The sequence below is a fragment of the Pollachius pollachius genome (assembly GCF_949987615.1).
Source record: "Pollachius pollachius genome assembly, chromosome: 5".
Taxonomy (NCBI): domain Eukaryota; kingdom Metazoa; phylum Chordata; class Actinopteri; order Gadiformes; family Gadidae; genus Pollachius; species Pollachius pollachius.
This window is the reverse complement of record NC_136938.1, coordinates 9,751,933-9,774,511: the sequence shown is the minus strand read 5'-3', so window position 1 is coordinate 9,774,511 and position 22,579 is coordinate 9,751,933. Positions and strand designations below refer to the sequence as shown.

Here is a 22,579-nt window from a genome sequence, read left to right as displayed (position 1 = left end):
TGCCGCGGTCTAATGTCCCGTATTCTGGAACAAATGAATAAATAAAACAAAAGACCTGAAGCGTTCGTCCCCGAAGACTTCACCTTAGGCCTTCGGATGACCACAATATGGACTCTTTTTATCCCAAGCGTCTCGGAATACTACGAGGGCGTTCATTTGTTAGAATGGGTGGCACCCAGCGGGATCCGAACGCCCTGACAGCTGAGCCAGACGGGACCACCTGCTGTGAACATGGAACAGGTTGATCCTGTTGCATTTGTATGGTTCAAAAAACCTATCGACGTTAGAACAAGGGATTCATTCTGCATGATCGGGCACAGTTAATGGACAATAACGTCTCTCCTGGCTTCACGAAAACCGCTTTCAATGTCATTTTTCAAAATGACTTCCTTGTGCCGATTCTGTGAAGTGCATTTATCGTGAGTGTGCCTGCCATGAATGTAAAAAAGCAATACAGCCCTTTTGGAATCAATGCGTGTGTATCAGTACAAGAGTTTGTGGGCAACATAGTTGTGAATTGCCTTTCAACTACTCTTCAAAAGGCCTTATCACAAAGACCAAAGTGATATATTGCTATTGATTGCATTTGAGGTCGGCGCATTCACGCAAAATAGTCGTTGGCAGAATCAGCACAGCAAAGGGATTTTAACAAAGGATACTGATGCTTTGATTGGTATTGTCCTTTAACACAGTCAGCTTCAGATCCCACCTGCCTAGGGCTTCAGTTTATACATGACTCAATAACTAACTGATGAGGCTTGAGCGATAAAACAATCTATGATGAAACAAGAGGTTAAACATGGTGAGGCATTATATATATTGAAATCCTCAATGGGGGTGTACATTTGAAAAGGGTTTTTTTTGCCGAGTTGAAAGCCAGTTGCATGACCGTTAAGCCTTGTTGTGTGCACCCACATCTCCTGCCTGACGTTCCGTAGTGGGAAGAGAAAAACGAGACAGAGAGGCAGAGAAAGGGATAAAAAAACACCCACATATGCTACCTGACATTCCCTCGAAGGAGATAAAGTGAGACAGAACACACTAGCCAACCAACAGAGGGGGAAACAGAGAGAGACGAAGACAGGAATAGAATCACACCCACATCCACTGCTTGACATTTCCTCCATGATGTTTCATTTAATAAAAACTGCCAAAGTATACACAGCACCTCAGTCGATGTTGGTGTTGGTTTATTAAAAACACTTGCATGAAGAACATTTCTAAATTTCCCAGAATGCCTTGTGGAGGCGAGTGGAAATGGTGAGAAAGAGAAGTAAGCAAGTCAGCAGAGTTTATGAAGTATAGCACTTTTTACAGAGAAAAAGTCTCAAATCGCTTCACAAATGAACAATTGTTAGACGATAACGACTTTCATAATAATCATTCAAACAAAGACTAAAACTGAACTGAACAACAGCGGACCTTAAAACACACAGTTTGACCAGACAGTGAGTTTCACGAGACAGTGAGGCAAAACAAAGGGCACTTTAAATGAAGGAGTGTGATGAGCTGTATCTGGGTTCAGTGGTTTGTGTGAATTTCTAATATCTGATTGCTCCCATGTGTTACAACACAATAGAGCAGATGTGGCCCTGCATGAGAGAGAAGCTACCTTACATAGTCTCTGTTGAGAGCTTACATAGTCTCTGTTGAGAACGAGACTAACAGAAAGACATAGAGAAAGAGTGGCATAATGACAGTTTGTGAGAGAGAGTGAAGGAGAGAGAGAGACACACACACACACACACACACACACAGAAACTGACATACATAAAGAGAGAGAGAGAGAGAGAGATGATAAAGAGAGAGAGATGATAAAGAGAGAGAGATGATAAAGAGAATAAGGGTGTGACTGATGTCTTATTTGGCAGGGAGCCATGGCTGTTTGACACCGCGGGTATAAATACAAACAGGCCTGTAGACACATTAACTGCACCGTACAGGGTTCTGAGTCATGACATCATCAGCAGGCAGGTGATTGGTGGATATGGCAGGCTATCTTTCACGCCGTGTTACTTTACACTAAAACAGGATTGTAATTAAAAGATAGGACATCTTGCATCGCTGCTCATCCTTAATTGGCCCCCGATAAAACTATGTTATGGTGCACATGGGATTATCCCTTTGTCTTGAGTTAAGGTTTAGGGATTATTCAGAGGAATATTTTCTTTTTAAAATTAAGGCACACTGGGGTAGAAAGCATGTTTAAGTACACAAGGACCGGTTTGTGGTTCCCTGGAGAGCAGCAGGTGAAAAACAACACAATTATATATCCTTTGTTGATATCTGGATTGCTATCTGTGTTGAGTTATTCTGTATTCTGGTTTGTGTTTTGTTTTCAGACATGAAGTCCAGTCTATTCCAATTGTGTTTTTTGGTTTTCTGACCTTCAGTATATTTGGGCAGTTGGTTAGGATATTTCTACTATAGAGTGGTATGTTTGGTCTGTGAGTGATTCAACCTGTTATTCTGGCTACATAATATGTCCAATATGCAGAATGGTTCTCTGCCCATAGTTTCCAGATATTTAGGCTGTTTTCTGACTTATTGTTGATTCTTGTCGTTTTCTGACCTATGAATATATCTGGTAGTCTTCTGCCTATGTTTTTGTTGTTTTCTGACCTATTCTATATTCTGGTTGTTTCCTGAACAGAGGCCTACAGCTAGACTTCCCCCACTCTCCGTTCAGTGCCATCTACGGCGTTCCAATCAACAGCCCGGGAACGCTGTACCCCACAGACCTGCCCCCGCCTTATGAGTCTGTTGTAAGCTACACCCCTGCCAGCCAGGTACGCCCCGCCCCCTCCTGCTCCAGATAGGAGGAGGACGCATCCATTTCAAGTGTGAAAAATACATTACAATATTTTCTGCGTGAAAAAAATATCTTATTAACTCTTCATTTTGTTCATCTGATTATTATTATGTATTAGTAACCCTTTATTTCCAACAAAAATGTTTGTGTTTTTAAATTATAATTATAAATTTATCATATCCCTTTTAGCACACTTTACAGGCTTCAACAGAGTCAATTCACATCGCAATATCGGTGATTACAGTAAAATTAACAGTGGTTTAATAATGGCCTTTTTCCAATATGTGATGGATTTTTGGTTCCATTAACGGCAGCACTTAGTGGAGGAACACAGAGAATACAAATGTAGAACATAACTGAAGAGGACACTTTGTATACACCATGTGATGTTATATCTGATTATATCCGTTCGGTTGTGCTTATAACCAAAAAGTGGTTTCTAATTAAAGCTGTACAGCTAATGGTTACCCTAGCAGCCGACCTGTCCCCAGGATACCAGTGGATTTATTTTACGGTGATCTATTGTCCTCTAGTGGGGAGGCTGTGGCATTGCAGCTGTGGCTTGGCCGCAAATCTCGAGAGTAGTTTTATACTTGATTACTTTATAAAAAGGCTTGGTAAAGGCTTGGTAATCACAGAAATTCATACAGTTAATCTGTGAAATTCAAAGCAATACAATTACACAGGAATTAACAGTCTGTGAAATAACTTAAACACTTAAACTGACTATCTTATCTGCCCTCTCAGAAGTCTCTATTCAAAGTGTCCTCGATACAGCCACATAAAAATAAATGATGGTTTGTGTGTGTGTGTGTGTGTGTGTGTGTGTGTGTGTGTGTGTGTGTGTGTGTGTGTGTGTGTGTGTGTGTGTGTGTGTGTGTGTGTGTGTGTGTGTGTGTGTGTGAGAAGGTAACCAGCAGCATGGAACAGCGAGCCACTGAGTCCAGTCTTTGTGAGGGAACCACCGCGGGCCTCAGCACTCAGGGTAAAGACTTGTTAACTCCCATAATGCAACATTCACATGTTGTGCAACATTCCCACAAATTGTACGCTTCAGTCAAGAGAGGAGTGAAACAGGTCGGGTTTATGATGCATGTGTGTGTGTGCATGATGTGTGTGTGTGTGTGTGGTGTGTGTTTGCATGATGTGTGTGTGTGTGTGTCTGTGTGTGTGTGTGTGTGTGTGCAGCCTCGGTGGACAGCGCCTCCCTCCTGGTGTCCGAGCTGGCCGACCTGCAGGACAACAGCTCCTCAGATGACCTCTGCTCCCTGGAGGTCCCGGGCGGGGGCTCTGACTCCTCCCCCTACACCACGTCCAACCCCGGCCACCCCGACGGCACCGGGCCCCAGGAGCTGAGGGCCCAGGGGCCCCCGCGGGGCCACCAGCGCGGCCTCGCCGACACCACCTACAGCGAGTCGTCCCACACCCAGTCCCCCGACTGGTCGTCGGACAACGCCAGCAACCTGGACCACGACGAGCACGGCGACGGCCCCCACGGCTGCGAGGAGCACGGCGCCCGCGGCCTGCACATGTGCGAGGAGCTGGCGTCGGCCAAACACGCGGCGGAGGAACCGCCCAGGGCGCCGGCGGCGTCGACGCACGCGCTGATCAGGGCGCGCGTGTTCAGCAGGAAGCTCACGCTGCCCGTGGCGCTGGCCCCGCCGCCGCAGCCCTGCTCGCCCACCTCGCTGGCCTCGTCCGGGGGCACGTCGGGGCTCAGCCCCCTGCCCCCCTCCGCCTCGCCCTCGCCGCCGCCGCCGGCGCGGCCGCGCGGGTCCCGGCTGTGTTTCAGCGTGTGGACGCCTTCCTCGTCGTCGTCGTCCTCCCAGCCGCCGGCGCGGAGCGTCTGCTCGCCCGGAGACCGGCCCCGGGGGTTCCGGGCGGTCCGGGGGTACCGCAAGCTGGCCCGCATGGTGCGCTCCACCAGCGACCCAATCTCCTGCTCCTCCACCACGGGAGGTGAAGGCCGTCCCTCAGACTGCATATTAAACACAATACACACAACTACATTCACGTCTATCTATCAAATGTTTTGATTATTAACTTCCCCAAGTAAAGCTGCATATATTTAGATTTATACATACTGATTTTTCTATGACGTATCAACCTCTCCAGGTTAGAAATCCTAGTTTGTTTTGATGTGATTCTCTATTTTTCTAAGGGCTATCTCTGATATTCAGATTTGAGTTAGAGGTTCATCTTCAGATGGCAGCAAGCCCACAGTGCAAACACTGTATTACAAGTGGCATGATCTCGACTAGAATAATTGGATGTTAATAATGTGGCTGGGATTTCTCTCCGCCTCTGAAGGGGATGGCTGTGAATGTGTGCCTGCTGGGAAAGCTCCTTCTGGGGACTCTGATGAGACGTCTCCCCTGGATGGTAAGGGTCCACCAATCCAGCATTCCCTGAACGGTCCCACCTCAACGAAGTAGAGCACCTATAAATATTAATCGTAAAATATAAATCCCAGAAGACAAATTTGGACGTTAAAAGTCATTATCTTCTTCATCGGTGGTCAGAACTACTTTCTCCAGAGCTCAACGACGGTTGTGTAGATGTGTGTGTGTGTGTTTGTGTGCATGCGTGCCTAAGTTGTCTCTCCTGATCTAGATCAAGTAACGGTGTCAACAGAACCAGCAGACATCATCAGCCTCAAACCCCGAGCACTGCGCGCACACTTGTCCCACGAGCGACCCCACTCCCTGGCCGACCTCAAGACGTATAAAGACACCAAAATCCTGGTGGCCAAGTTCCTGGAGCACTCCAGCTGCAGCCTCCCCCCGGAGGTCCAGCAGGTGGTCAACTCCATCAAGAGTGTTATCCAGTCGGACGAGAAACACATGGAGGAGGCCATCTTCAGTGCCAACGTCATCGATCAGGTGAGCGTTTTCAGGGTGAATCAAGGGTGTTGATGCATAACGGTGCGTTGAATAACAGGTCATACATTGGCTCAAAGGGAAAACACCAAATTAAGACCACACTAGATTACATTTCTGATTGCATTACAACTGTGCTGGTAGTTTTGTTGGGCCTTGAAATGTTTTGGGTTACGATCTATGTCTAGGTTTGAACTTATAGTATTTTGTCTTCCCAACACATTATTATACAGTGCAAACAAACCAATGTTTATCATATTTTCAGATCCATAAGACTACCGCCACTGAAAGTAATTTGTCCTTCACAGGTAATGAGCCAATCCCAGCGGAGCCGAGGCACTTCCAGGAAGTGTTGCCATAGCGACATCCACCTCCAGAGCTGTGGCGCCTTGAGCTCTTCACCGTCCCTGCGCCGTTCCAAACGCCTGCCATCCCACCTGCTGGGCAGCCCCGACACAACCCGCCGAGCCCCCTCTGACCGGAGCCTCACGTCCAGGGAGACAGTTCTCTGACCCCCCAACCACCACAACCACGACCACCACCACCACCACCACAAGGACTCAGCCCGGTGATGGAGGTGTTTTTCCGGGGGCCCGCCAGGCCGATGCCGTCGGGCCCAGCCATACAGCAGCAGAGATCTGACGTTGGTTTGCGGGTGTGCTAGATGTATCTCTGTGTTGGGACTTCAGAGAGGGCTGATAGCCTTCAGCCCTCTTGACCCCAGTGCCATGTGAAGCAGCGCTCCGCCCATCAGCAGGAACGGTAGCAAACTGGGATCCGAAGCAGCGACCGGTAGCTCTCGCACTCAGTGAAAAAAATACTACTAGTAGAAAATAACAAAAAAAAACATAGACATCAAACCAGAATGTTCTCCCTCAGGGGATTTTTCTTTTACTTTTCAAATTACATTCAGTTCAAAAGGAATACGTGTTGCTGTTTTTGCTCTTATTTGCCCACATCTGATCCATATCCGGTGCTAAAGGGAGCAACTGAAGTTTGTATTGAACTGTCGCTACCAGCTCTGTTTAAAGACAGAGCGGCACTGTAACAGAGCGGGGAGAGGGTAAATATTTAGTTGTGCCGCTGGTTAAAGGCTTATTTATCTTACCTCAGTGTGTTTTCATTCTCATCAGTGTTCTAATAAAACATGAGTTTCTAACTGGTTGTTTGTTTGTGTTTTTCCTCTTCCAGTCATTGTTTATTGTTAATTGAAACGGATCTCAGACGCAGCAGGATACGAGGGGCAGTGGCGCCCTCTAGGGGGTAGAACACAGGGGACCTCAATCGGATTAACGAACGCCTTGCCTTCTGTAATATAATAAACACAGAGTAGCGAAACTCTTTGAAATAAAATCTGATGGAGAACATTTCCAGCCCTAATTGTAGACATTTCAACACGAAATGTTTGTGTGGACACATGTGCTTGTGTAGATCTGTCTAGTGCAAACATGGTATGGATAAGTCCAGGTCATTGTTTTTTATCTAAATTAATTAGTTGTTGTTATTATACTTTTTCCAGTAACTAGCCTTAACAAGCAATATCATCCATTGGGAAACGAGTCCTAGTTTTTCATTCTATAGATTCAACATTTGCGGCTGCAAATGGAGAACTAATGACGGAACAGGGGAGGATGATAGTTGTACAAGAACTACTTGACCTTCCTGGAGAGGTACACAGCCCATCTCCCTTCTTTGAGAGAGATAGGTAGAGAACAGACATGAAACAGCTACCTGTGTGTAATGTCTGATAATGTTACCGGATTTTGATACAAAACCAAACGATATGGGTCTTGGTTTTCTAAATTGGACAAGACCGGTCACATTTAGAAAGAGTGTCTGGATGGGTTAACTCCATGCAACCAAATGGAAAAGCTGACCCTATATGTGACCTCCTCGGAGAAGGAGGCTGTCTCCCTAAAATAAGAAGTCCAGGGGCTCAGCTCCAGCCCGGCTGCAGAGAGGGTGACATTTAATTAAGAAGTGGCCGACATGGCTGTGGCCAGAAAAGCCTTTGAGGGTGGCTAGAGAACATATCCTGTAGGAGACGGACATCTTCGGAGAGGAGAGAAGTGAACAACCGACGCACAGAAAGGCTTTCAGGGATGAGAAGGAAGTGATCTCCATTGAAAGGGAGGACTTCTGGCTGGAAATGGTAAATATGAGAATGTTAACAACTGCCTACTTGATGACGATTAATAGAGAGAGGCATTCCTCAATGAGGAAAATAACCTCAAGACTCCTCACCTGAATCTGAACCAGAAGCAGACCTTTGTCACTTCCAACAAAACAGACTCTAAGGGCAAGACGCCTGCTGAAGAATGCCAGCGCCAGTGCCATTGACTTGGAGTCTGTTTGGACTTGCTGCGACATAAATGGCAATTGCAGAAAAGAAGCCATGCGGACAAAGAAGGAATGGCAAGTGCAGAGGTCAGGACACTCGTCTGAACGCCTACTGGCCGGACAGGTTCAAGCAGGGGCATGGTAGATGCAGAGCCCTATAGGTGAACCAAGGGTCATGTTGCTGTGGTCTTCTCTACTCATCTCCGATTCATTGGTTTCATTCAATATTAATTCAATTCAATTGTATATGTATAGTCCTTAATCACAGGTACAGTCTCAAAGGGCATTGAACTTGGCATACATTCTAGCATGTTCTCAGTGCTTCCTTTAAACATGGCTCTACATTTGACAGCAATTAATGTTGAACCTTATAGTAACTCTATTTTATACACAGAATTCGCAGTTACTATGGCAATTATATTTTCAGATCTCAAAGTCCACTCGGTGGCTTCCAAATATAAGATAAGATATCGAACAACAATAATACATTGTCAACACACACAAATCCATATACACAAGGCCTTTCTACATGTATGTCAGGCTGGCCGCAAAAATACTGTGTGTGTGTGTGTGTGTGTGTGTGTGTGTGTGTGTGTGTGTGTGTGTGTGTGTGTGTGTGTGTGTGTGTGTGTGTGTGTGTGTGTGTGCAGTGCCTAATGCCTCGAAGCCTGAACTATCGGTTTATCAAAAATCCATCGTAGGGTTAGGGTTAGGCTCATGCCAATTTATTCAAGTTAATGTAATGCCATCAGTTCCACCATCCATGCTGGGGAGTATTGAGACACTTGAGTAGTGAGATTTTTTTCCATCGTCACTGCTCTAACCGATAGTAAAATAAACTTGATTTGATGTATATGTATTTAGTATTCCTAAAGGCTTATTTATAATGCCATAGCATATAATGCTATGGCATAATACCATAACATATAATGCCATATTTGTGTGTGCCATACACAGCGTGATATCTGAGTATGAATGGCGCCTGAATCAATTATCATATTCATAAAAATGATAAGTAATAGGGCTTGTTATACACCAGAGTGTAAAACGACCTTCTTTGGCGTGCAGCATAAGGTCGGCAGTAGGAAATGGAAAATGTGGCAATATTTGCGCTAGTGGTATCCGCAGTTGTGCCCGAGCATCGCTGATGCTCGGGGTTCGGTCTAAAAGTAAAAGCACGTGTATTAGAAGCAGGGCTTCACTTTCCGAAAGGGGGCGACGTCTTGTCAAGGCTTTTACTTTGAAGAGCCGATGCGCTTTCGTGGCAGAAATGGAAATACAATTGGACGGCTGTGGCTAGCTTCACTGCCTTAAAAACAGGCTGGATTGCGATATTTGGATTACTGCTTAGGGTGTTTGACTCTATTCTGTTCATTTCAAAATAAGAAACTACTGTGTTTGAGGTGCAGAGAAGCCTATTTCCTCGGATATGAATCACACCGGTGACCATGATAACAGAAGATAGCTAGCTTAGATGGTTAGCAGGTCTACTAGCTTAGCCTGGGGGCTGCTCTCATATTATAAATCATTGTGCTGGGAGTATTCCTATATGTACCCGGATATCTCCCTGGCATTGCTATTGCCTGGCTTTGCTAAATCAGTGTTCTCCCGAACCTCTCCGCGTTGCGTGATGCCACGTCCCCGCTGTGTGGTGCGGCTGCATGTTGACATCGTAGGAAGACTGGGAGGATGACAAGTGTACGGAAGGAGGACAGCGAGTAAAACCACAAGGAGCATAGTCGCCGATGAGGCTAGACCTATATCCCTGACTGTCTGGGGTCGTCAGCACGTTTGCAGCATTTCATCGGCATGTCCTTTCGAGAGGTTAGGATAGCAGGGAGACGAGGATATTTGCGTCGTGCTCGCTAGGGTTGCAATCACAAGCTTATAAAAAGTACTTTTTCACTGAAATGATTGGGTTTGGTGCAAACCGACGGGGAGGCCGCCTCCCGTCTCTCTTCCTCATTGCCCTGATGGTGATCATCGCCATACTTTCTTTCAACTACTGGACTGTGACCAGCAAGCACGTCCGCCTGCTGGATGAAGTGGCGGAGGTCCAGGCGCAGGTGAAGCGCACCGACGCGGCGCGGATCCGCCTGGAGAAGCGCAATACGGAGCTGATGGCGCAAGTGGACACGCACAAGAAGCAGATCGACCAGAAGGACGGAGACAATAATGTTCTGGGGAGCAAGATCCAGGCCCGAGAGACTCTCATCAAGAAGTGCGCGGATGACAAGGTATGGCGCGGAAGGCATTGAAGCTGTCAAGGGTTATTTATTTCCTGTATGCGTTATTATGGCCACCATAGCATCTCAACAATAGCTTCACCTGGAACCCTCCCTCCAATTCCCCCCCCCACATCACCAAGGTGGTTGATTCAGGGTTGGACGACGTGCTACTATTTATCATAATAATTTCAAAGATCACACCATAGCTGTAGTGTGTACGTCGTTATCTCGTTTACTCAAAATCAAAATTACTTAGGCTACGTAGGCTTACATTTTGGCACGCATGCCTATGCAATTGGGACCATAATATGTGTATCCTAGTTGAAGGCCTGTCTAGGTACCATTGGCAGGCTGTATACAGCAACATTTAATTTGAGTCATAGTGTGGAGTGTGTGTGGATGATGGCTGATTTAAGCATCCTCACCTGCCAGAGACTGATGGGACTCTGGTTTTTGGTGAGGCTGCACACCTGTTGTACATTTACCAGCCAATGTGCACCGGTTAAACCTGCCACTTCCGCACACGCTTTGGGGAAGAGCTCCTGCATGGCAACATGGAGCACCAGGCCATGTATCCTTGTCTTCAAACCTTACAATAAACCGTCTTTCAGCACATCACCCTGCGCCCATGTGGTTGGAGGAGCCCAGTAAAAGCTACCTAGGTGGAGTGTGGCAGCCTAGGTCGTTGGTATCATGGACATTGCTACACAAAGATAAAACCAAACACAGCATTTTATGAGAAGTCACACTGGTTGTATGACATTCCAGATGAACCAGTTTTCAGTTAATATGCTGACTACCTCTCAATCAGGGCTGTGGTTTATAGGTCTGTGTTAAGGAATAGCACCAAACAGTACAAGCAGGTTGGTCTTGTCTTCTAACCGTTTGTTAGAAAAAAAAATTCTTGTTTAAAATGCATTTGTTTATTTTTTTGTTGTTTTTTATTGTTTTCGATCCCTAGTCTTTAAGTGTTTTGCAACAATAGCACATAGCATTTCTTAAGGCCTTTCTTACAATGCCGGTGTGATGTGTCCTCAAACTGGTCAAGGATCATTTATTGGGAGGATGACTTTGTAATGCGACTTTGTAATTAAATTCCTGTTGTAATTTAAACACATTGTCATCCTACCACCAAAAGCTTCATGGTCCCTGTCACTGTTCTAATTCCCCTGGGTCCAAATGTTCACATGGCAAGCCTTGGTCTGTCCCCTGCTGTCTGTCAGTCTGATAGTGACCGGTGGACACTGTGTGATTAGCGCTGCCCTGTCCTGCTTAATAACAGCTGGGAGGCAGGGCTTCTCCAAAACCGAATCCGATCTGCCCTTTTATTTAAATACACATCTGTACACTGTAGACTGTTGTTTGTGATAGCTCCGCCAAAGGTAAACAGAGGTGGGTCCACATTGAATGGTCACCAAGCATGATATTTGTCTGCATTACACAAAGGAAGTTCTTTTTTAAAAAATTTTTTTATTGAACATTACACACTTGTCTTGGCAGTGTTTTTTATTGGCCTTCCATCAAATCGGGGATCATATTCCCTAGTCGCCAGTAAACCCCATTGATTTAAAAAGCTCAGAGTAATACCTGTCTGGTGTCTGCTGACACTAATGACATCAAGTCAAGGATGGGGACATGGTTTTTCGGTCTATATTGCTCAGCAGTGTTGGAGTCACCAGGATGAATGGAAACCATTTCTTTACTTTAATTTATATCCTGATCTCCTGGAGAAGAGCTTCTCTTTGTAATTCTGGGTGGCCAGGTGACCTGAAAGGAAAGTCTGTCTGTAGATAAGAGATGACTCGGATAACCTTTAGACCTGCTGATGGTGATGATGTCATCCGTTCCTGCACTCTACTTCCTATATTATGTGTGTTGAGTGGTGCAGGCCGCATCCTGCTGTTCTTTGTCAACATCCCTGACCTGTTTTAAAGGCTCAGCATCCTGCTTCAACGGCACACAAGCAAATCAAACCAGCAGTTTGACTCGGCTGAATTTAATTACTTGGCATAACGTTATCCTCACACAAGCTAAGGTCAATGGACGTGTCCATCCTGTTATGGTTCATGCCCTAAACAAGGACTTGTGTTTGTCGGTTGCTCAGGCTTTACCTTGTGTTACCTGGGTGTGCAATGCTGGTTGGGCTGGTTGTATCTGTACAATAGTTATATAAGCTGCTTTAGGTTCTAGGGTACAGGAAGGATGATAGGGGAAAGTGCTGCTTGCTGGACGGCAAACAACCAGACATCACCTTGTTGCACAATGAGGCAGAGTTTCCTGTGTCATTAAGCAATGTCTGGAATCACCTAGATGTTCCTAGGCACAACAGAGAATCTGGCCAGTTTAAGTTTAAGAGCAGATCAAGTGGTCTCATGTGTGATGTCTTCAGTAATTAGATGGGCACTGCTACAAATCAATGAAGACAACATTACAGGGAAATTGATTTGTTTGACATTGTCAGCTAAATTCCTCTAAGATGCGTTTTTTGTGTCTTTTTTTTTCCATCGTTGCCCTTTTTAATGCAAAAAGCAATCAACCTCCCGAATAGAAAACACATGTTTCTATTTGTATGTATCTATTGGTATGGAACTATTATTTGACAAGATCATCATTAATTGATTGTTTGATCAATAGAATATTCATTGTAATTAATTTGATTCCAAACATTTGCTCTTTAGGAGCCTAAATTAAGTCGTTTTTTGCATTAGTTTTTGTTTCAGTTTGGCTCCTTAGCAAAAAATAGCTAGCAAATGTAAGCTTCACATCTTAAAAGCCTCTGATCACTTGTGATGGGCATTTACCATTGTGTATGACATCTCCTTGGACTAAATGATTAATCAACCAGGAAAAGGCCTCTGTTGCAGTTCTAATAAGCTTTCTGAGCCATGTTTTTATTGATCTCTCTATAAACCTTTTCCTATTCTCCATTTCCCAGATGAAGCTGCACCAGGATTTTACGAATCAAATCACAGAGATCACGCGCTTGAAAGGTAAAGTGATGAGCTCCAAACCATTAGAGCTTTGGGCTCTGAGCCAACAGAACTCGGATCTCTCGGAGCTATCGGAACTCTGACCATTAGAACTCTTGAGCTCTGAACCATTAGACCTCTGAACTAATCAGGACTCTGAACTATTAGAACTCTTAATTAAGCAATATCACACGAGAGGGAGTGCTGTGGCACTGAATATCAGCACAGCTGTGATTCGGTCATAGGTACGAGGCCGATTGCCGAAGATAATCACAGCCAAGTCGAGTGTGATATTGCGTTTCTACAATAGTTCTACAAGCACCTATTATTAGTTAACAGTAATAAGCAACGACAGATTATGATTTTTTTGTTTATTTATGATTTAATTGGCTTCGCCATCACAAATGGATCCGCAACTGGAACCGGAGTGAACTGTTGTGAAGCAACACATAAACACACTAGCTTAACATAACATTAACGGTTTAGAACACTTGTAAAGTGGAGTAATGCATGTATACTTAAAAGTCCCAGTGCTGTTATACTCTATATCAGCACTCATGGAATGCCTCTTATCCAATCAAATTACTTGGTCGGAACTAACTATTGAATAACCACCCATAACTATTGCTACTCATGCTGGTTTGGATAAACCAGCAAGAGTAAGCTAGATCAGTGTTTTTCAACCTGTAGTCTGTGTACAACTGGTGGTACTTCAGTGTACTGCAGATGCGGTTTTATATATGTGAATTAAACAAATTTACAATAGTCCTTTCTAATTAATACATTTTAAAATAACCCATATTTCTAACCCTTTAAAAATGTGTTCAGCCAATACAGCATTTTACCATGGTATAAAGCAGCATTAAACAATTGTATAATACAGCATTATATCATGGTATAATGCTGTACCATTTACCATTCCTTCTTGCAGTAATACTTGTGTATAAAACGGGCGTTGGCACTATTTGCTCAGCCTCTTGGGTTATCTTTTTCTAAACTGTTTGCATATGAGGTGAAGGTATTGATGACGATTTAGTGGTACACCTTAAAGATTAGGAACCACTGAGCCACAACTATCAAACCGAAACCAAATCCCAACCCTCCCTTAAAGCCTCCCTCCAAGGCCTCAAAACGGGTGACTAGCTTGCTAGTTTGAACAATTGGTCTACCTAGCCTTGTGGAAGACTGCGGTCATGCACAATGAGTGCACGGGAAGAGTATGTGCTGGTTAGGTTGGTAAACAGATGGGTAGGCCTTCCAATCATTTAATTTCTGGCCAAATGAAATGACCGTACAGGCATACAGTATGACAGACCTGCAACAGCCAGATATACCAGATTGGACCTTTTTTTTTTACCTTTGTCGTTTGGGATGTAAAGAGTATTTCGACAGTTATGACTCAAACATAAATTGCTAGCCCTAGTTTTGAACAACAGCACTCTGAGGATCTAGTTTCAGTGAACGTGTGTGTGGGGAGCGTGTGTTCACGCTTGCCTCCCCTGCTGCCTTGTGAGCAGAGCAGCTGAAGGAGATCAACCAGGAGTTCATGCAGCAGGAAGAGCAGCTGAGGGAGGTGAGGAAGAACCGCACCACGCTGGAGCGGCGGCTGGAGTACGAGAGGTAGGAGTCCACCACAGTAGACGTCCGCTCAGGTGTGCTTGTCCGTCCGGTACTCCGTGAGCTAATTGATTGAATAGTCGGCGGGAGAAAAGCGCTCAATCCTACATTTAAAGGTGACATTATACCACCAGGTGTGAGTGTGATTAGCCGTTACAAGCCGTTTTGAAAATCTGACATCGCAATTGGCCGTGTCCACCTAGATCAGTCTAGCAGCCTACCCAGTGGACTGCAGCAAACGTTGCTCATTTATCCGTCATACATCTAGGTGGACACGCCCACTTGTGATGTCAGAAGAGGCTGATTTTCAAAACGGCAAGAGTGGTATAATATGTCACCTTTAACCAATGACATCCACAGAACAACCCCTTTGCATCACTGTGCTGTGTCTCAGCCCTGTAAATAACGTATCAGTCAATCTTGATGTCTGCCGGCAAGGTGCAGAAGTTGAGGAGGCGTCCGATGGTTTGGGTGATGTGTGTTTGTTTTCGTTTGCATCCTAGTTTGCAGTGCGGCCGTCAGATCAAGCAGCTGACGGAGGAGTTCGAGGAAAGCAGGAAGTCTCTGGCGCTGGAGGTCGCCAAGCTGAGACGGGTCAGTGTTTCACATTGACCCCGGTTCTGGTGTTATACTGCTTACTCTGCCATTACTATAACACAAAAACGCACCAAGAACAGCTATCTGAAGTTCTCTCTGGGTCTTTGTTGCTCCTTCCCTCTTTCGCTCTCTCTCTGTCCATGTCCTTCTGTCTCGCTCTATCGCTCTCTCCCTCCCTATATCGCTCTCCCTCTCTTACTCACTCTCTCGCTTGTTTCTTCAGAGCGGACTGGACAGCAATAAGCTTGGTGTGGTGGGTGTGCAGGCTCAGCGTCAGGCTGCTGCGGAGGTGGAGGCAGAGCGCCACACGGTGGCTGATCTCGTACAGGGCAACGTCATTCTCAAAGGTACAGTAACCAACATCACCATTGTTGAATATGACTTGCTGAATATGAGGTTTCTGGGCCTCTGCTGGGTCTCTGCATGAGCCAGGAGACACGTATCCACCTGTGGGATGTTTTTTTAAACAAACAGCCACCAGTAGTGATGTATCTTTTATAGGGTCGGTACCTGAAAACCTCTGCCAAGATGGCACCGGTTCTTTTACGACTGGTACATGCCAGAATAATGCGAATTGCAAAGTAAGAAGAAAGAATTGTTGGTGCCATGCCCAAGCTGCCGATTGAAATACCAACTCTCTTGTGCTGTGATACAGCCACACCTGCCTTTTAATATCATTGCCTGGAGTGCCCTGCCTGAAATCCTCTGTGTGATTATTTTATTAGTATTGTAGTGGTTATTGACTGTCAAAATATTGTAGTTGACTGAGTTCCATTTATGAAGTTATCAATACATTGAACATTGCAATAAAAAACAATCTTTCATTTGTATTTTTATAAATTTAAAGTATCAGTTCAGGCACCAGAACAGAAGCGGGCACAACAATACCCAACCCTAGTACGAAATACAAACATACACACACTGACCTCGGCCCACCTGTAAACAACCAGGTCCCTTACCCCCGCCTTACCACTTCCTTTAAGACTTGTATCAGCTGCTCCGTAGTGAACTATATCTGTAGTCACTGCTGGTATCTTTTGAATGAAAGTGTCACCTAAGTGATGATATGAATACTAACGCTTATGAACGTCCCCCTCTGCTTCCCAGATGAGATGGGCAAGCCAGGCAGCGACGCAGGCATGCCTGGGATAGAGGACAGCGAGGTGGGGAAGATGGAGGAGCTGCAGTTTGGTGCGTACCATTTCTCGCCCCAATATCTGTCTTGGAGTGGACCTGTAGTATATCTTGCTATAGTAAATAGTATCTTGTAATGGATATTGGTGCACTGGTTTATAATAGTACAGTACTAGTATGCTGTTTCCGTACGGTGCAGTTCTAATTCAATGCTACAGCATTAAAGATGAGGTGAGACAAATTGCATTCATCTCAGATGGAAAATGTTGGTGTCTCAGCAGCAGTGCAGGCCCAGGGTTTCCCACAGCTGTCAATAGGCCAGGCAGAGTTGAATGACTATCAAACTTCACTGAAAAACATGTAAAATAATCTGTCTCTAGTAGACTGTCCTTTATGAGCCAATTTAGCTTTTGTCCTGCTCCCCCATCCTTTCTGACCAATCAGGGCATCTCTCCTCTCTATTTATTTGGGGTACCATCGTGCTTGTCAATCACATATAGCTAAGCTCTACCACAAAAGCATGAATGCAACACTTAGGGGGGGAGCGTTTGTTTGGGGTATTACTTTCAAACCCCTGCTCTCATCTGCTCTCTTTCCAGCTCTCAAATCTGGCCTACAGCAGCCTCTGATTTGTTTTGGTTACTATAATGTACATGATTTTTATTCTAACCAACGAATTTTGACAGAGAATTTGATTAAACTCTAAACATTTTAGGGTACAGCTGTAAGCTATTGCTTGCTTTTTCCTCGGAAGCCCTTCGTCGTCGCCTAAACTTTTTTCAGCGGTAAACCCTAATGACACTTAAATAATAAAAAAAGAGCTAGTGAAAAGTTTATAATTGAATGTTGTCACACTACAGCACCCTATTATGCTAGTGCAGCAACTGTGCTGTGTACAAGCATGCTACTTCCGTTCTGCACTGTATCTGTAGCCCTCTGGACGTCCTCTTGCATCAGCATTGCTCTAAATTCAAATGCAAATGTTTTTATTTGTCACCTTCTCATTCAGGATGTGCAGTGTAATGTTTGTGCCATACTCTGTACTTCTGTGCTTAAAACACAATAGAATAAAAATACAATATAAATTTAACAGAAATATTTACACATAAGAAAGATATGAAGTATGTTATTATATTAAGTTATTTAGTTATTTCAAGTGTTTACATATGTACGAGTTGTGAAATTAAGAATATTATAAATAGATATAAAATTAAAACAAAATGAACAGGGAGCTATCTGTGATCTGCCCTCATGCCGTCTTCATTTGAAACCTCATCCTCTTTTGCCACAGGAGTAAAAAAAGCGCAGATCGCTCCGAAGCAGAAGGAGGCTCCCAAAGAGGTCCTAGCGGCGGTGGCGGCGGTCCCAGCCAAGGGCTTCAGAGAGCAGGCCCTGGACCAGCCCCTCCTGCAGCAGGACAGAGTGGGGCTGGGAGGGGGAGCAGGAGGCGGAGGGGAGGAGGAGGAAGAGGAGGAGGAAGAGGAGGTGCAGGTGCAGCAGCAGGCGGCGGTGGCAGCCGTGGTGGTGCCCCCTGGTCACATCAAGCAGCCGGTACCCCAGGCGGTGGTGGACAAGCCTGTTCTGTTCGACGAGGACAACAAGGCGGCCATGCGGGCCGACGAGTTTGGAGAACAGAACAGACAGCTCCAAGGTGCAATATTAACCTGCCCTAGAACCTTTCTAAATATCTAGCCCACGGCTAATTGATGCTTCTGATTGATGCCACATAGTTGTGACTGTGTGGAAGCCTAATGGGCGTCCTGCTGGTGTTTTCAGCTCCAGTAAACGTGAAGGCCGAGAGTGTACAGATGAAGGCCCTCCCAGTGCCCCCAAACCCGGCACAGGTGCCCAAGCCCTTGGAGCCCCACAGAGTCAAAGACCAGGTCCCAGTGCAGCTGCCTCCTCACCACCAGAGTGAGTTCACTTGAGGACATGGGGCGAGAGCGTCAGCCTGGTTAGAGCTGGTTTGTCGGATGAAATGTTAAACCTGCAGTGGATTTCAGCCAAATCTTCTTTCCCCCACGGGGAAAATATAAATGCAAGACCCTCTTCCCCACATATATGGATGTAGGATTTTGCAAGTGCAATATTTGGCATTCATCTAAATAAATAACACGAATACAAAAGTATTTGTTACATCTGCTTCTCTAGGAAAGCCCTCACCATGCCCAACTCTTGTCATGCAAGCGTCTGAAATGTGTCCAATTCAAGACTGCCATTCATCGTTAAATGAATGTGGGGAACAGGTTATTGTTGGATTTAGTTTGAGGTTGGTTTGTGTCTTCAGGTGTCCTGTGTGTGTTTGTGTGTCAGGTTTAATGGTGTGATTTACCTCCTTGTGGAGGACTGTGTGCCATAGGTTTCTCATAAGAAGCAGGTGGGGATACTCTGGTCGGTGGCAGCTGAATGGTGTCTGGTTCCCTGCCCCCTCGACTCTTAATCCATGTCGATCCAACATTTCCTCCATGAGTGTGAAGCTCTCCCCTCCTGAATGTTGTACGAAGTCTTAGGACGTGATTGGTGGGTTCTGGGTGGGGAAGTGCGGCCGAGGAGAGGAGGGCAAATGGGGAGAGGGTTCGGGGGACAGGAGGCCCAGCAGAACGTGCGTCTGCTGCCTGCTTTCTTCTCGGCTGCATCCTGTCCGCTCCTTCTCGCTCTCTTTCCGGAAGGTTCCATTACTCCTGCTCCCTTTTGCTCTGCCGCAATCTTGCCCCTATATCTCAAACGCATAAACCTTCTCTCAAGAAAAACTGAGACGGGAGAAAAGGTGTTACTTTTAAGGCAACAAAGCAAGACATAATCTTTATTTTTTTCAAAGAACAACTGCTTCTTAAGTGCTGTTTTACGTTTTTCTACTCCTCTCTTCATTGGCTGACTTAACTTGCCCAATCTCGTTACTGTTCTTATCTTCCTTCAAAATGATCCATCCATTCATCCTCCTCTTGCCCCAAATCATCCGAGATCCAATCCCTCCTCCTCATGGATCGTTCTTTCCATGGCACCTCTCTCTTCCTCCCTCTCTGTCTCTGTCTGTCCCTCTGTCGACCTTCTCTGCGCTCGCTCGCTCTCCGCTCTGCGCCTGCCTGGCTCGCCCTCTGACGAGGCCCCCTTCTCTGCGTCCTGCAGGCCGCTTCTTTGACGAGAACGAGTCCCCCGTAGATCCCCAGCGCGGCTCTAAGCTGGCGGACTACAATGGGGACGACGGTAACGTGGGTGAGTACGAGGCCGACAAGCAGGCCGAGCTGGCTTACAATGAGGAGGAGGATGGTGATGGTGGGGAGGAAGACGTCCAAGGTGAGCCGGGGCAGCGGGTGGGCGGGGTGGGGGAGGGAGGGAGCGGGTACCGCTGGACCTCCCGTTGTCCAGATGCATATCCATCATTCCTCTGTTGCCTCCCCTCGCCGCCTCCCCCACCCACCCTTCATCTGTCCCACGGTCTCCCAGCTCCCACTGGGGCTCCCCACATCCCCTGACCAGGGGCGAGAGCGAGGCGAGCATGGTGATGAACCGCCGGCGTCTCTCTCGCCGTCACAAAGATGAATTGCCGAGCCAAAAAACTCAAGGTCAAACCTGGAAGGTGGTTCCGCTGCCGTTTTACAACGGCCACCACGGAAAACTGTCCTTGGTGTAAGCGCACTAAAAAAACAGGAACCCCAGCCCCCCTCCCCCTCTTCCTTATTATTCTGGGGGACTACCTAACCAAGGGATGTGAGGTTCTGTGTTCTCGTAGACCCACCCCCCCCCCCCCCCCACCTACTCCCGTCTGGGCCGATCCAACATCTGTGACCTACATCTAGAGCCGTAGATAAGAATAGCCCTGCGTGTTTGTCGATGTGTCTGGGCTCTCCTTGAAAAAGCCCTGCATGTCTGATCAGCTTTCGTCGCTGTTTTTGTCATGTGTGATTTGGTACTGTGTCTGTTCATCTTAGCATGAGTTCAATCATTTGTGCTTTGATGCTTCCTGTCATTTTACATTGTTTGTTTTACATTTGTTTTAGGAATTCATATGGAGAGAAAAATGTTTTTTTCGATTTCATTCACAGAACTCCACTCCTCTGGCTGCAGTCATTCCTATGCTCTATATTTGTTTTTGATCGTTTTTTTTTCCAATGCCATTGTGTGTGTTTTTTAGTCTTGTGACTGCTCACAAAATATGCATATTCTCTTCATTGTTGATATACTGCTCACTTGTTAAGATAATGATTGATACAAAAATAGCTAAGTTTTGATTTAAAGTATCGGATATTTTGTAATCAATTTGCTTTTTAGTTGACCTCATGTGAAAAATTCCCAAACTTGGGTGACACATCCCCTATTGTAAGCTCATTTAACTGTCTGACTCAACAATATCATACCATACAACACGTAGCACCAATTGTATATTGCTATACTTCTCCCTTTCGCATTATCCCCCTGAAGGGGGAATTCTGGGATAGTTGTTGCAGGTGTCTGGTACCACATCACTAATGGTCTGCCTGCTCTCTCTCTGCTTCTAGATGACGAGGATCGGGACATGCAGGGAGGCCGAGCCGGGGAGTATGGGAAACGGCGTCAGGCCGCAGACATCCTCTAAAACCAGGACTCAGTGTTGTCATTCCTCTGATTAACAACGAGGTCCTACCGAGACCGTCCGCCACACGACAAACCCACACCCTCTGGCAGCAGTAGCCCTGGACTTCACTGTGCCCAAGAACTTGTGCTGTGTGGTTTATGTCCATGAACTATGATGGACGGCACAACATAATGAAGGAGTTTTTTGAAACGTACCGATTATTAAAAAATGGCTTATGATGGCTGTGCCTTGTCGGCTGGATAGAATGTTTTTTTTTTTTGTTAGATCTGATGCCCGCGGGGGACTCCAAAAGATTGTACAAGGAAGATTCTTGTTGTTTGTTTTTTTGTTATTAGAATAATAATGAAGAACTTATTGGTAACCCTATTTGCGCCAACCTCAGCGTCGTCCTATCTTTCTCTATTTTCCTGGGGTCTACCGATGGATCGGTTCGAGCCCAACGTCACAGCAACAGCGGGGAAGATGTTGAGGGCTCTTTCAGCATCATAATGATGGGAGCATACATAATGCACTGCCAAGAAGTTTGCTTGTAACTCAAGTTTTTCTTGCTTTCTTTCTCGACTTCCCAGACACGCAAAGGAACTACTCAATCTGTTTTTATAGAATGCTATTGCATGATTTAGAAATGTTTTGTTAATTGTCAAAATGAGCAAAATATTAAGGCTTTAGCAATACTTGACCAACATTAGTATCCTCCTGTGATGTGCTAAACAAGAGCACATAAGGACCTAACTGACTGACATCTGTGTTCATTAGGTACCTTGTACATATGTAGTGGAACTGTTGCCATTTGTATTGTAGATGTTTTTCTTTATATTCTGGGACTTTGGTGGACACCAATTTTTGTTTGTGTAGCCATTAAAATTATTTCTCATGGGAAGGCATATTGAATGTAATTGCATTTGTTTAAAGGTGATTATTCATGTCATCTATCATTAGTATTTATATATATGTTCTGTCTAGCATCGCCTATATGAACCTATAAACCTGCACTTACATTGTGTAGATTAAATATGCTGTTTTTTATTATTCTTGCAAAAGTTTTCTTCACCCAAACCGGATTTGTGAGCTTTGGCGTTATTGCATACTCTTGTACAAAACAATAACTTTAAGGAAGAGTGCAATATTTGACACACTACAGGCTGTCAAAATGCAATCACAGGCTTGTATGAATCTAACAGGTGGATCTTTTGTCCAAACAAAATGTATTTAAATGGGGCAAGAGCATTGCATGGAACAATGCATAATACATCTGAAATCCCATGAAAAAAATCTGGCGGGATATCGCATTATTATTCAACAGGTATATATTTCAACAACTTGCACCACATGGATAAATAAAAATATATACATGTGTAATAAAGCAGGCAAATGATGCATCAAATTCCAAGGCATACCTAGTATTGCCTGAAGGCACTTATCAGTGGCTG

At 45.3% G+C, this 22,579-nt stretch overlaps 2 protein-coding genes across 3 annotated transcripts in view; both read left to right on the top strand.

The window, feature by feature from the left end:
- fam189a1 (family with sequence similarity 189 member A1) overlaps nucleotides 1–6,203 on the top strand; it is a gene marked incomplete at both ends in the record, with an annotated part of 58,864 nt that extends 52,661 nt beyond the window's left edge. Inside the window, 6 exons of the mRNA XM_079736361.1 lie at nucleotides 2,654–2,789; nucleotides 3,722–3,797; nucleotides 4,001–4,771; nucleotides 5,123–5,194; nucleotides 5,426–5,694; nucleotides 6,000–6,203. Of these exons, the coding sequence (XP_079592487.1) occupies nucleotides 2,654–2,789; nucleotides 3,722–3,797; nucleotides 4,001–4,771; nucleotides 5,123–5,194; nucleotides 5,426–5,694; nucleotides 6,000–6,203 (1,528 nt within the window). The remainder of the gene's footprint in view (nucleotides 1–2,653; nucleotides 2,790–3,721; nucleotides 3,798–4,000; nucleotides 4,772–5,122; nucleotides 5,195–5,425; nucleotides 5,695–5,999) is intronic.
- Nucleotides 6,204–9,302: 3,099 nt separating this feature from the next.
- On the top strand, nucleotides 9,303–22,033 carry golm2 (golgi membrane protein 2). Of its 2 annotated transcripts, XM_079736998.1 has the most exons (10): nucleotides 9,303–10,268; nucleotides 13,195–13,249; nucleotides 14,746–14,848; nucleotides 15,349–15,439; nucleotides 15,666–15,789; nucleotides 16,550–16,633; nucleotides 17,868–18,227; nucleotides 18,353–18,490; nucleotides 19,703–19,870; nucleotides 21,073–22,033. In XM_079736998.1, the coding sequence occupies exons 1-10, from the start codon at nucleotides 9,942–9,944 to the stop codon at nucleotides 21,147–21,149; spliced, it is 1,527 nt and encodes a 508-aa protein (XP_079593124.1). In that variant the 5' UTR covers nucleotides 9,303–9,941; the 3' UTR covers nucleotides 21,150–22,033. The 2 variants fall into 2 exon arrangements, with proteins under 2 accessions (XP_079593124.1, XP_079593125.1); XM_079736999.1 differs by lacking the exon at nucleotides 19,703–19,870.
- The last annotated feature ends 546 nt before the right edge of the window (nucleotides 22,034–22,579 follow it).

What these genes read in the sequence shown, in the direction of transcription:
- golm2 (XM_079736998.1), top strand. Translation starts at nt 9,942, where the DNA reads ATGATTGGGTTTGGTGCAAACCGACGGGGAGGCCGCCTCCCGTCTCTC. An exon ending in AGAAGTGCGCGGATGACAAG is followed by an intron (nt 10,269 to 13,194) that starts GTATGGCGCGGA and finishes TCCATTTCCCAG; the next exon opens with ATGAAGCTGCACCAGGATTT. An exon ending in TGGGGAGGAAGACGTCCAAG is followed by an intron (nt 19,871 to 21,072) that starts GTGAGCCGGGGC and finishes CTCTGCTTCTAG; the next exon opens with ATGACGAGGATCGGGACATG.